Source organism: Anoplophora glabripennis, unplaced genomic scaffold (assembly GCF_000390285.2).
Source record: "Anoplophora glabripennis isolate ALB-LARVAE unplaced genomic scaffold, Agla_2.0 scaffold1175, whole genome shotgun sequence".
NCBI lineage: Eukaryota > Metazoa > Arthropoda > Insecta > Coleoptera > Cerambycidae > Anoplophora > Anoplophora glabripennis.
This window is the reverse complement of record NW_019417270.1, coordinates 7,350-21,481: the sequence shown is the minus strand read 5'-3', so window position 1 is coordinate 21,481 and position 14,132 is coordinate 7,350. Positions and strand designations below refer to the sequence as shown.

At 31.8% G+C, this 14,132-nt stretch overlaps 1 protein-coding gene across 1 annotated transcript in view; it reads left to right on the top strand.

The window, feature by feature from the left end:
• LOC108914736 (basement membrane-specific heparan sulfate proteoglycan core protein-like) overlaps positions 1-10,111 on the top strand; it is a gene marked incomplete at its 5' end in the record, with an annotated part of 93,939 nt that extends 83,828 nt beyond the window's left edge. Inside the window, 7 exon segments of the mRNA XM_023456115.1 lie at positions 23-244; positions 326-634; positions 1,907-2,154; positions 2,295-2,673; positions 2,734-2,934; positions 4,137-4,500; positions 9,576-10,111. Coding sequence (XP_023311883.1) covers positions 23-244; positions 326-634; positions 1,907-2,154; positions 2,295-2,673; positions 2,734-2,934; positions 4,137-4,500; positions 9,576-9,627 — 1,775 coding nt within the window.
• Between the last annotated feature and the right edge of the window lie 4,021 nt (positions 10,112-14,132).

Genomic DNA, 14,132 nt, shown 5'->3' with positions numbered 1-14,132 from the left:
ATAAAAATATTTCAAATTTTAGGTTGTATTGGACGTTTTAAGATTGGCCATGTTTTTGAAGACATTTTACGTAACAATAAAAATATGACCGGTATAACTACTTGTGAATCTTGTAGTGAAAGGTTATGTCAAAATAAAGGTGCCTGTCAAGAAGCTTTATCTAAAGAAGGTTATGTTTGCATCTGTCCGTCTGGTTTCAGTGGACCCAATTGTAACAGATTAAAGGGAGAGGCTTGTTCACCACGTAAGTAATCTCCATGGAATTGAAAAATGGACTTACTTTTTTACCTTATCTAATCTTAAATTTTTTGAAATTTTGTTTTAGATGCTTGTGGTGTTGGCAGATGTATTGATACTGAAAACAGTTTTGAATGTCAATGTCCATTAGGCCGATCAGGTCGAAGATGTGAGCGAGAAATAACTATCAATGAACCAGCCTTTAAAAATGGTGCTTACATAGCCTATCCAGCGCCTCGTCCTGCCAGACGATTGAAAATCGATCTTAAAATTAAACCTTCTGATATTGCCGATGGAGTTTTGCTTTACTGTAGTGAGACAGAAGAAGGCCATGGTGACTTTATTAGTTTGGCGATTCGAGACAGACACCTAGAATTTAGGTTTGATGCCGGAAACGGTAAGTATATTTTTTATTGTGGGAACTAGTAAATGAAACCTTGTTATATTTGTCTCAACAAGATCTAATTGCAACTGAATACAAGTTCAAATAGACACCCTAAGGCCCAGTACTTTGAGTCTCAGTTAAAGCTTGATTAGTTAATCGAGCCTTAACCAAGACTCAAAGTACTGGGCCCAAGTCTTAAAAAACATTGTTTTCTAAACAATATGAAGCCTCGTGCATCAGAATTGGTCACTTAATTTGAAAATTGCATAGAATAAAGAACATCTATAATATTTAACAGTTGAATGACCTTTGGTTGTAATGGAGGTGGCGTATCTCGAAATAAGATTTTTGAAGGGGGTATCTTTGAACCACGGCCACCGGTGCACCCAGGCAAAAAATCAATTCAAACTTATTAGACTATGTTTTTGGGGGTTCTTTCAAATGTGCCCACATATTTAGAAAAATAATAATTCAGACAGAAACATCAGGAAAAATTTTAACCCTTCCTATTTTTAATTTTGAATATTTTCGTTACCATATTCACTCTTTTGCCCGCATTTAGTCGTATCTATTTAGCCATCAATGTTCAATGCTTCCCATCTCTTACCGCGTGGAGGTAAAGGAAAAAGGAACTAAAGTCTCTTGTGTTTTTTGTTTTTTGTGTTACAAATACCACAATGGCTGCAACAAATAATACTGCAAGATGTGTTTTGAACAGAAGATGTATGGGATAGAAGGATATATAAAAAATAGGTAAATGAATAAAAAACCTATAAACTAAAAAACAAAAGAAAATAAAAAGACAGAAAAACAAAAACTGAAGAACATAAAAAAAACAAACAAAAAAAAGACAAACAAAACAATGCGTCTTCGAAGTACTATACCATTTATTCAAATAATGTTGTCAACAGTTAAAATGTATTGCCTAACAATAAAAAATGTATAAAACAATAAAAAGACGAACCTAGTATTAAACTTTTCATCCTATCCTACGCACAGACTACCTATTTTTAGGTTGTTCAACTCTGATATTCTCGAATATTTTTAGATGACTTACAGTTACAATAGATGTTTGTTGTGAACAGTTCCCTCAAGAACTCTCTAAAAGTTTGCAAAATGAACACACTGCAAATTGTATCAAACCACATTGTTACTTTGTGGTTGTATCATCAGGACATAATCACACAAGCCATTTCATATTTTTTTTATTATAAATAATGTAATATTAACACTCATCGATGTCACGGTTTCCATTGCTGTTAGTAATGTATTGTTAATTTTTAGGAGTAACTGTAATTAGGCATAATGAAGAGCTGGTACCTGGTCAAATGCATTTAATTACAGCCAGCAGAACATTAAGTGATGGTAGGTTAATGGTTGATGGAGGTGCACCTTCAGTAGGGCGGTTGGGTGGTAACCATAAAACTCTAAATCTTCAAACCCCATTGTACATAGGTGGCTATGACAAGCACCATGTCAGAATTAATGACGGCGTCAAGGTTTATTCTGGCTTCAATGGATGTATATCAAATGTGAGTCAAAAATTATTACACTGGTACTGTTACAGCATTTACAATATATCCTTGGAACTGTTTCTGTAAAATTTAATATTGAAATATTTTTAATAATGATTACTAATATTGCAACTGAAAATTTTTCATATTGTTTACAGGTCAGTGTTTCTGGTTTAGAAATCAATATAATTCAGAATGTAACAGATTCCTCCAATGTAGAAGATTGTAGTAGTGAGGATGATGATAATAACTTTCCACCTGAATATGCGCATGAAAACACTCTGAAGCCACTGTCTTACAACAGCAAACAAACTGGATGTTCCAGTAGTCCCTGTTTAAATCAAGGAATTTGTTACCCCTTAACGCCCACAGACTATACGTGCACTTGCTCGCCAAGATTCACTGGCAGAAACTGCGAGAATTCTCTAAATCTGTGTGAGCAGTTGCCATGCCAGAATCAAGGTGTTTGTAAAGATAATAACACACACTACACATGTGACTGTTTACTAGGATTTACAGGAGTTAATTGCGAACAAAGTAAGAGTAACGAATCTAATGCATTACATTATTAAATTATTTTCAATTTGTACTTTCCAGGAACTGAATTAAGAAATGATGCACACTTTGACGGCAATGGGTATTTAGAATTTAATAGAGATTTACTATCCCATGAGAATGATGATGAGACTGAAATTATAGCACTTGAACTATCAACCAATTCATCAAATGGGGTGATCTTCTGGCATGGACAGAAACCTAATGAAGACGGTCAAGGGCAAGATTATATATCATTAGCACGTAAGTATTATTATTTTATGTGGAAATCACTAAAATGTATGAATATCGTTATACAGCTGCAGACAAAAAAATATTCCAACCTAGAACTTTTGCAGGAGTTTAATGAACGAAACTAATAAAACCCAATTTTATAAAGGAATATAACAGTTTGTTATAAATTTTTTATTGTCCATACATACTGTACCCCCAATTATGAGCTAAAACACGTCTAAAGTTTTCTTTTATATATTGGTCTTATAGATGTTAAACCTATTACAATGATCCATAGACTACAATGATTTTTTTGCAATGAAATTAACTACTTGTGCCACAGAGATTATACATGATGCTGAAGAATGTGAAGTTGACAAATTTGTTATAAAAAAATTCCTAAAGTAATTTTCAAAAAAGGTGATTGCAAAAAAATCATCAGGTGTGGATTAGCAGCTGGATCATTGTAATAGGTTTAACAAGTACTTCTTGAAGGCCAATATAAAATTTGTATAAAAAAAATTATTAAAATTGCTCTCGCTAAAAATTTTTTTAGATGACGCATCTAGACATGTACTGACATAATGAAGATTTCATACTTTTGCTTAATTCAGAAAAATATACCAATAGCACATTTTCTGAAAATGACAATGTTATTCATACTCAAATTTTTTATATGTTTGCTGATATATATCTTATTCGATTTTTCTGGAAATAAATTACACTCTATTTGCTTTGCTGATTTAATAATTTCTAGCGGAATGTGAATTCTCCCTTCTCAAATAATAAGTAGTTATTTTTATGAATTTAAATAGAAACGATATGGTGATTACTTTGTACCTAAGTTATTTACTTAATAAGGCTCATCTCAGACGACGTGATGAAATTATTATTATTCATGAAAGAAGTACAATTTTAATATAAATATTATGATTAAATTAAATTTGATCAGGGAAAAAGTAATATATTTAATTTAACAGTAAAGTAGATTAATGGCTTGGCTGCTTTAATAGACTCGGCTGCGCCTCGTCTATTAAATACTAGTCGCGTTTTAAATCGTGTACTTTACTACTTAATGAGGCAAATAACTATTATTCAGTATTTAATGTAAAATAATGTAAACAAATATTTTAATGATTCTTTTGTCAATCATGAATTTACTAAAATTTTAAATTTTTAATATTATTTTTCCATGATTTAATTGCTGATTGTTTAATGGCATTCTATTTTAGTGGAAAATGGCTATTTGGAATACAGCTTTGACCTTGGCATGGGACCTGCTATAATACAGAACCGTCAAAAAAAAGTAGATGATGGTGAAAGGCATAGTGTTATATTAAAACGGACAGGAAGAAAAGGTTCTATAGAAATCGACAACACTTGGACAGAAGAAGGTGAAGCTGATGGATTCGTCAACTCTATGAATACGAATGGAAATATTTACATCGGTGGCACACCAAACATTACACGAATGACAGGAAGTAGATTTACACAGGGCTTTAATGGTTGCATACATGGATTTGAGGTGCAAAACTCGCAGAGGTTGGACTTGGGAATGAAGGCCATTAATGGATTAAATGTTAAACCATGTTCTAGGTAGGTACTTAATAATAAATTTGTATTTTTTTTGTTTTGGACACTTTTAAGAACATTATCAGTTCAACAACTTTTCTAATTTGAGGAACTTTCTTTTATGAATTTTTCAAAATACATCACTCTCAAGCATCAAAATCGATACTACAATTTCTGATGTAGAACTCTTTTATAGAATATTTCTGATTACACTCAATATCATTTGCTTTTTTCCTAAAATGTTTGCGTGAATCTAATATTATACTGGATGTAACTTTGAATGGGGTTCATATTTACTACTTTTGACCTTTAGGACATATAGGTTTGGTTTCTCAAATTCCATCGTAAATGCTAAATCTTTTTTCATAATTTTCATATCCTATTTTCATATCCCACACATAGACAAATGCTACCATCGCTAAACATTGAAACAAGTAACTTTATGGTTATGCAATTACACTATACAGGATACTTAATTAAATAACACTTTAAATTTTACTATAAAGTTAAACTTAATAAGACACAACATTACATTATACAAAATCTATTACAATTCCAGCAAAAACTAATACTTCACACAGAGTTGTGAAATTTCCTATCATATTACAAATATTTTCTCATAACCCGATAAACTGAATAATAAATGTAATAAAATGAAGAGGTAAACATATTCGACCATATTTATTTCACCAAATGTACTTCGTCTGTATCAAAAAAAAAAAAATATGGTACCTTTAAAATAACATGTTGCAGTCACACAAAAGCAATCTATTTCTACAGAATTATTATTATCATATTATTACCAAGTTAGTGTGATATAGTTAGTTTTTACTGATAGGCGCACACATAGAACTGAGTTTGGAAACTGCCCATCAGTGGCAGTGTACCAAGACTTGAATTAGAACTGGACTATTTATTTACTTAATTTACTTCAGATTAGTATCCTAGGGAACACATTATATAGGATGGGCTAAGAATTTGTTCACTTTTAAATATTTAATAAAAATAAAACTATATGACTTATTTTAAGTTATATATTAAAAAAACAGTAAACAGTAAACAGGAATTTATTTTTAAAAAATAATGACATCTAAATGACCTAAATGAAAAGACATTCTTCTAAACCAGCACAGAAATTTTCGAAGACTCTTCTGCAAAGAGACTGTGATATTGCAGTCATCTCTAATGTTTGCTTTTAATCGAAGCTGTGTCGTTGGTTTACGAGTGTGACACTATTTTTCAAATATCCCAGTCTTGCTGCAACCACGTAGTCCGATTGGATGGTGGTGCCATAATATTCTCAAACACTCAGTAGAGCTCATCCTCGAAGAAATAGGGCCCACTGACTCCTCCAACCAAAATTGCCACCCAAATCGTTATATTAGGAGAATGAAGAGGCCTTTGATGTTTGGCTTTAGGATTTTTACTGCTCCAATATCCGCTGTTCTGTTTATTACTGTGCCGATTAAGGTGGAAAAGGAGATGTTATTGAAGTGATCCAAAATAACTTCAGCAAACAATTTGCGTAAATTTAAAATCATTAGGTTTTAATTCTTGTACTAGTTGGATCTCGTAGGGATGTAAATTCAAATCCAATTTCAAAATATGGCGTAAGAATGTGCGTGGTATTGCCAATTCAGCCAAACATTTGTGCTTCGATAAATGTGGATCGTGTTGAACTAGAGCAGCTAGGACAGTGATTTAAGTCATGTAAATCGTTCTCCAAGCTAAACAAACGCCTAACAGTAATGAGCGCACCTTGTTTAAACAGGCTAGCGACTAATCCCCTCTGCAAGTCCCGTACCACTTGAGTTTAAAAGTAAACAAATTCATGGCCCACCCTGTATTACTCCTAAAAAAAACTGCCCCCCCCCAAGCAAAGTTATATGCTGTATAATTTTTGTAAGAGCAATATAGTTATGTTTTTAATTTGTGAAAATTTATTTCTAGTGAAACAGTGAAAACTCATAAGAAAACAGGTTCCAATGTGTTTCAAGGAAATTTAATTTTCATTAATATCACTAACTTTCCCTGCTATTTGTTGAGATTATTTTATATTTGTTTCCATTTATTTCCGTGAAAGGTTATTGACTGATAATCATAGTTTTATTAATAAGTTCTGATATAGAAATCAATGAAAATATTTCTAACTTGTTTTTAATATTTACATGCTGCTTCTTAAAGACTGCGGTGGATTCCGTCCTCATTAATATTTGCTGATTCCGATCAGTTTGACGAAATAGTAGAGCCTCCACCTGTTAATATAATCCATCCTAAGCCATCCAGTATTGCTCAAACAATACACCACATTCAAATTTACTGCATAGTATATTTATCCTGTATATACACTTTGTTACTATTAGATATTTGATTGTCAGCTGGCTAAGAACATGATAAATTGGATGTGCTAGACAATAGAATAATAGGGAATGTTACGTTTCGGAGACTATATATATCACATCATATCAAAATTTGAATTATTTTGTCAAAAAATTATTATTTTTAAAGTGTGTTGTGGAGTATATCTATCCATTATTTACATTCTTTTGTGATAACCAGTATTCTATATGTGTAAATAAGAATTAATGAGCTAATGTTATACATATTTTATTACATTTATAAGATAATATAGACTGATGCTTTTTTATTCATAAATGCATTTTATCAGTGGATTTATAAGTAATGTCAGGTAAGATATTTCAACATTTTGAAGTAGGAATTAGTAAATCAAGTTGCAATATAGACTCAAATAATTTATTTAAGATGTCATTTTATTTATTTCTTTTTTTTCAAAAAAAATAAAAAAACAGATGAGGGATAATATTCAAGTTTTATCAAATAAATAAACTTAAATACATTAGAATTTGATTGTTACAACTTCCCTTTTATAGATCGATCACATATTGCTAAGTAATACCACCTCTAAGTTTGATTTCTTTTAAACTGTGATCCATTTTAAATAGAAATGCGTTCATAAAAAATATATTTTTGACCGATATAATTCGTTTTTTTTTTAAGGTGGAACTTAAAAGGTACTATCGCATCATATAGAGAGATAGCATGTACCTTTCATAGCAGCTATCTCTCTCTTCGCCTTGTAATATGCGCCCATTCGTTGACAGGCTACCTCTAGTAATATAGGCTTGAAGCTTGAGGGTCTGTTAAAATTAAAAATTAGTTTAATTTTGAACTGCGCAAGAAGAAAACTATGATTCTATAAATTGTTTATCCTGTTTAGAAAAAACTAAAGCACTTAATAAAACCTTTAATACTAACTACAATGAGCAGTACATATTTTTTCTCAAAATTTGGTAGAAATTACATTAGGAGGGTACAGAATCCAGTGGTGTAGTCAGATTTTAAATTAAAAAATTCGCTAACCAATCAAATTTGACACTGAAAAAAAAATAAAAGTAATTTTTGATAATTGAAAATAAATTCATATGATATGTGATGTAATAGATTTTTTAAGCTCCATCTTTCAAAAAAACCTGGAAGATATCGGTCAATAATTACCTTGTTTATAAAAGTGTCACAATACACAAATCAGTTTGCTTCATCAATTTTCAATTTGCTTATCATCTGTTTAATATGACGCAATTTCATTTCCTTTGGGATGTTGTTATAACCAAAGTCCATTATATGAAAAACTATTAGAAAACAGTATGGATTTCTCTACTGTAATTTCATATTGTTTATGTTTAAAGGAATATGATCATTTAAAACATTATTGTCAAGTTTAGTACAGTGAGAGTTGATAAACTAATTGAGAATTGTGAACATTTCTAATTTCTTTTGACAGATTTAAAAAATAAAAAATCAGATACTTAATCATTTTATGTCCTATTGCAACCTTTTCATTTGTACTTTGAACATTGTGGTGGCAGGCTAACATTGGTATCTTCATTTATTATATTAGTAGAGATAGAAGATCACTCAAATGGGTAGGTAGTAAAGAATTTCATGCCCATTAACATTCTTCACGTAATATGCATCAAATCTGTCTAATATTATTCGACCCAATATTTGGCTAGTCAGAAGATAAAGCAGCAAACATGCCTAGAAACAAGAAACAACCCATATTGCATTATGCGCTAAATCTAAAATGTCATGCCACATTTTTATTTGAAGGACCAAGTAAATTTAAAACTGCAGAAAATTATAAAGATAAAATATAAATACCTAAATTGTTGATAAGAGGTTAGAGATTTTACATTAAAAAATCAATCGCATCATATCAATATTTTCTGAAGCAAAAAATTTGAAAAACGGAAATGAAAGAACCTCGAAGCAAAACCGGACTTTCAGATAAATTTTGTTGAAATAAATTAATATAAAAATAAAATATTTCAACAAAATCCTTAAATTGGGATCGGAATGCTCTCAAATTTCAAATCAGTCGAATGCATGCACAAATTAACAAAAAATGTAATACTTTATTTAAAATAATAGAAATTCTTCAAAATTTTCATGACTAAACAACAAAAAAAATAAACAAAATATCAGTTCTTTGTCTTTGACTTGAAAAACATTTTTAAAAATGAGTTTTAATCAAACTGTAACAGAAAAACAAACTAAATAATGAGCTAAAATTAAAAAAATAATTTTGCAAATTCAATTGAAGAAAGATATTCAGAGTCTATATGTCTGACACTGAGCCATCTAAGTACATGCTTCTAAATGTTCTGATTTCACTTCTCCAAACTTATTAAAAATATGTATCTTCTTTTCGAGCTGGAAATGATTCTTTTATTAAAATAATTCCTGAATGTAATTTTTGTAAATGATTATATTGCCAAGCAAACTGACTAGAACCCTTTATATCCTATAGATTGTAGCGAAAGTTCAATTTTTCCTAATTTTTTCATTTTTTTTAAATTTTAATCGCGAGTTGTGGCGAGCCTGACTAGTTTGATTATGCTTGAAGGTATGTTGATTCTCAAGTAATTCTCTATTACTTCATCTTTTGACCAATTGTCACCTACGTCAATTATAATACAGAGATTCATGTTAACATGCCTGCAATGGGACCTAAATATATTAACAATATTACAATAATTCTGTTCTTATTTAGCTTAACATTTTATTTCTTTTTTTAGCTCATTGGACCGTTTCAACAACATTTGGGGGGATGACGGTTTGATAAACTGATGAGGATTAATTAAAGTTAAATCTCAAATAAATCAATCCTAAGTTATAGGTATAATTATTGTAAACTTATTTTTATTTGTCCAATTTAGTGTTCACTACGTTTGTGTTCATTACCTTGAAAAGACCATTCTGCTTAATGTTGAGTTAATTTTGACATTTTTTAATTTTCTACTCTACATTAGCTGTATTTCAGTCTTTTGTGCTTTCTATGTTATTGTTATAAGCTTTAATTTGCTTGAAATACAGCTTGTATTATTTTTAAACTGCCATTTTTCGGGTCGTTTACTTTTTTATATGTCTTTTTATATATTTTCTTAAATGTATATTAAACAAATTTGTGCCATTTTAGAAATAGATTTAGCAGAAATTGATTGTTATAATTAAACGCAGAATTTACAGTCCAACTTTGTAATTTTATTAAATTAATATTCCCCAATAGATAATTTTTTATGGTGCTATTAATATATTAGAAAATATATTTTATTGTTTAAATATGTCTTATTAGTACTTAATTTTTTTACGAGAAGACGTACAATGTGATTTCATAAAACGAAACTAAAACGTATCAGCAATGGTGATTAACAATAAAATATATAAGTATAGGCTATTAAAATGTTTTATAACTGCTTTATTGTTTCCTTATTCTCTCTAGATTAACATTTCTTTTCAGTATAGATTCTAAAAAGTGTAAAGCCTAAAATGTAAAATGATATTCTGGATACAGAGATGTTCTTCTCAGATGGCATTTTTTATATATTTTTATGTAATTCTTGTTAATGTAATAAATGCCTTCTGACTGCATTGTTTGTAATTAACAATATGTTAAAAGTGCATTTTCAATAACTGAAGACAATAAATATTGAATGAATGTAAATGAGTCTTTTATTTTTATTACCTGCGCACATGTAAGAAAATCAAATAATGAAAATCTTCTTTCACAGTACCTACTCGACACAATTCATTTGTACTGTACTGCCTAACACTTCTGATAATCCAGAGGCAAGTTTCTCTTACAATTAGAAAAGAACAAAACACATCTGGAGTGTCTAGATGTTAATAATACCGAACTTGCCTCGGATAAGTAATGTGAGAGAGGACATTTGCTACCTACTCCGTAAACAATAAGGAACACCAGTTTTACATTTTGAAATGTTTTATTCCTGTCAGTTTTGTAACATTTTTATACTAATGTGTTTGTTATTGCCAGAAGCAAAATTCATGTTTTAATCTTTGAAAAACAGGGTCATATTGTCGGAGACGTTTGTTATTTATCCGAAATATCTCAAATAATCTAATTCTAAACATGAAGAATTGTTTGAAGTTTGTATTACCATGATTTCACCATTGCACTAGCAGTTTGTATTTATTGTGATGGGCGTCTCTTAATGTGATGTCACATATTTAGGCAACCCGCAACAAATTGTCAGTTGAAATTGTACGGGCCGAATCTGAACCTTGTGTACTATTTACATAGATACTATAAAAATCAACAACTTCAAATTAATTTTTTACAAGGATTTGGAAGTATTTAAGAACAACCAAATTCGTGAAATAGATATAGTTGTTACAATCTCAATTGGAACCGCATAAAAACATTTAACTCATAAATTCTACGGAATCCATAGACGTCTAGAAAAATTGACAATGAGTGCATGGACCGTCAAACTTTTTCGCCCCACTTTCTAAAACATGCTGAAAATAACAACATCCTATAGAGACTTCAAATTCACACCTCAGAGACAGTTGTATTCGCAGAGTACGCAGTTTATCCGGTTTAAAAAATTCTGGAACTAAACCGCCTAGCAGAATTCACCCAGCCAGTGTGCGAACACGAACCCAGGTTTTCCACAGTTTATTAACCAAAGCACAGCAGTAACTTGGCCAGAGTGTATATTCGACTAAAACTCAAGAATTTCTGTTGCAACCACCGTATTACATACACTGTATTAAGTACTGTTTAAGAAAATCAATAAAGCTCATGAATTTTTAAACCGTATTTCAAGTTATAATTCTCCTAAAAATTACCAAACCGAGCGCTACACTCATATACAGGGTGGGAAAGTCCCCATGGTTCATCGGCCGTTACGTGAGAGCGATAAAGAAAGTCATAGAAATCCGTGCGATAGAGAAAGATGGCTATAATGAAGGCGTCTAATAGTCACCGCCCATTTCGCCCTTCCACAAATAAGATCCACTTCTTATGGTGACTATTAGTCGCCTTCATTATAGCCATCTTTCTCTATCGCACGGATTTCTATGACTTTATCGCTTTCACGTAACCGCCGATGAACCATGGGGACTTTCCGACCCTGTATACAACTTTCACGCTGCCGAACAGCTCTTACGCTGTAATACTTACAAAGTTTCTAAAGCTTAACATATCGGTACTCTGCTGTACACTATGATGTTTTTAGCCAGTGATACAAACTTTTAATAAAATCATATGCCAGTGTCCAAAGTACGTCTTGGGTCAAACAAAAAACAAATTAGAGCGTGGAACATCAAACGGAAGCAAAATTAGAACTCACAATGAAGGAAGACTGAAAATGTCTTTTTGTGATGACAACCGCCGCACAGTGGTCGGAAATCCGAAAAAGCTGGACAAAAGTCCAAAAAGGCTTGCATCATCACCCAAAAGTTGGGACTATATGTTTTTCAGGTCGCTAAAACCGAATTTGCAGTCAAAAATCTCAAATTCAAGGTGGCTGATACAAAATGGCCGATATATCACGTTAATTTATTGAAAATTGAAATTTCGAGTGCCTCTGGTATTGAGGTCGCGTAAAACGTATGTAAGGTCGGAGTTTGAGGTTTTCGAGGTAATTAATTATTATTAATAAAATACGAAAGATAAATAACTGCGATATAAGGCATGTATTTGGGATGAATTCCTCATTTCGAGCGAAACAATTTCTAAATACTATTGAAGCTTATTCTTGTTATAAAGCTTATTCTAATTATTTATCTAATTCTAATACACATGAGTCATTCGCACCGTCATCATCTGTCACATAACCGTCAGAGCATGAAAACATTCATCGGTTGAAAAGCTTTTCTCATTTTCATCTATCTTGCACCTTTTTAAAAAATGTTGATCTAAAATGATGATTTGCGTTTCTAAATTCTCTTGGAATTTTCCTTTCAAAAATCGAAAAATTTATTTTTCCGTTCACGTAATTTTACTGGTGCCTGATTTTGTCGCAAATGATAAATTATGATTTGAAAGATCATAGATAATAAGTTCATCTATAATTTTTTTTTAAAGCAAGCTTTTATAGTAACTTCATATTTTATTTTCATATTCTTCTCAGTACTTAAACCCTTTCATTTGATACCCATATCATGGGGGTGCATAAAAAATAACTGGTCCGCCATCTTTGAGAGTCCGCCATATTGGATTTAGAATGACGTCACTTAGCTAACCATGCATTGTCATTCAAACTAAACGTGTATGCAAAATTTCAGCTCAATCGGTTGGGGAAACTGTTTTAAAATTCAGTTGCAAGATTTGATCCATACTAACAATGCAAGTTAAATAAAAGCTTGTAAAAATATGATAAATAGCAAATGAAGTAGGTGCATGTTCATAAAAAAAGAACAAATTGAATTAGAAACGCTCGTTTGGAACGCGAAAAGACACTAAAACGCTAGCTATTGTATAATTAAGGCCTCTTACAATAGTAAACCGGCCGCGGCCGTTCACGGAGGCACAAAAAATGACTCAGAACCCGGATCCGGAAAAATCCGGTGGTTTTCTCTTTTGATATATGAAATTGACACTCTTGTCCGCATTTTCCAACTTTCAATAGTGCAGGATCTCTTGGGATCACAACTATTTCGGTAATTTACGATTGATGTGATTTGAAATCGATGGAAATTGTAAGACGTTTTTGTTAAAACAATAAAAACATGCAACTTTCGAAAAGTGAGGTTCTAGGTGAGCAATGTATTCTACTTATCTCCAGGAACACCCTCTCTATTGCACACAACGATTCGTACTCTAGTAAAAATTTGCACTTATTTTCAATTCACCGCTTTTCGAAGGATCAGTGGCAAGTGAAATATGCTAATGTCTCACAGCATACTTCCGATAATTGATGTGGTCTATACACATGGGCCAGCTCTCCGTTACTTTAAAGAACTACCCAGTGACTCCTTCTCTACAATATTCTGAAATATTAACGCAAACCGACAACTTTGAAATTTCGACTTTTATCCAGCTTTTTCGGAATTCCGACCACTGTGCGCCGTAACTAACGTTAAAGGGAAAACGTTCGAAATACTTGGGAACCCCCTCATTGGCGAGCATGGGGCTAACCTTCCCAGAACCACAGGTGAAAATGGACCCAGACAGGTACGCTCTTTCCGGACCCATTACGACTCTCTCAAAATGCTGAGGGGAGATGAGGGTAGGTCAGCTCCACTGCAACTTAGTCACACTGAGCAAAATCCGCGACAATTGCAGTAGTAGTAGCCGCCATGTTGTAAAGTTGATGGGTAATCAA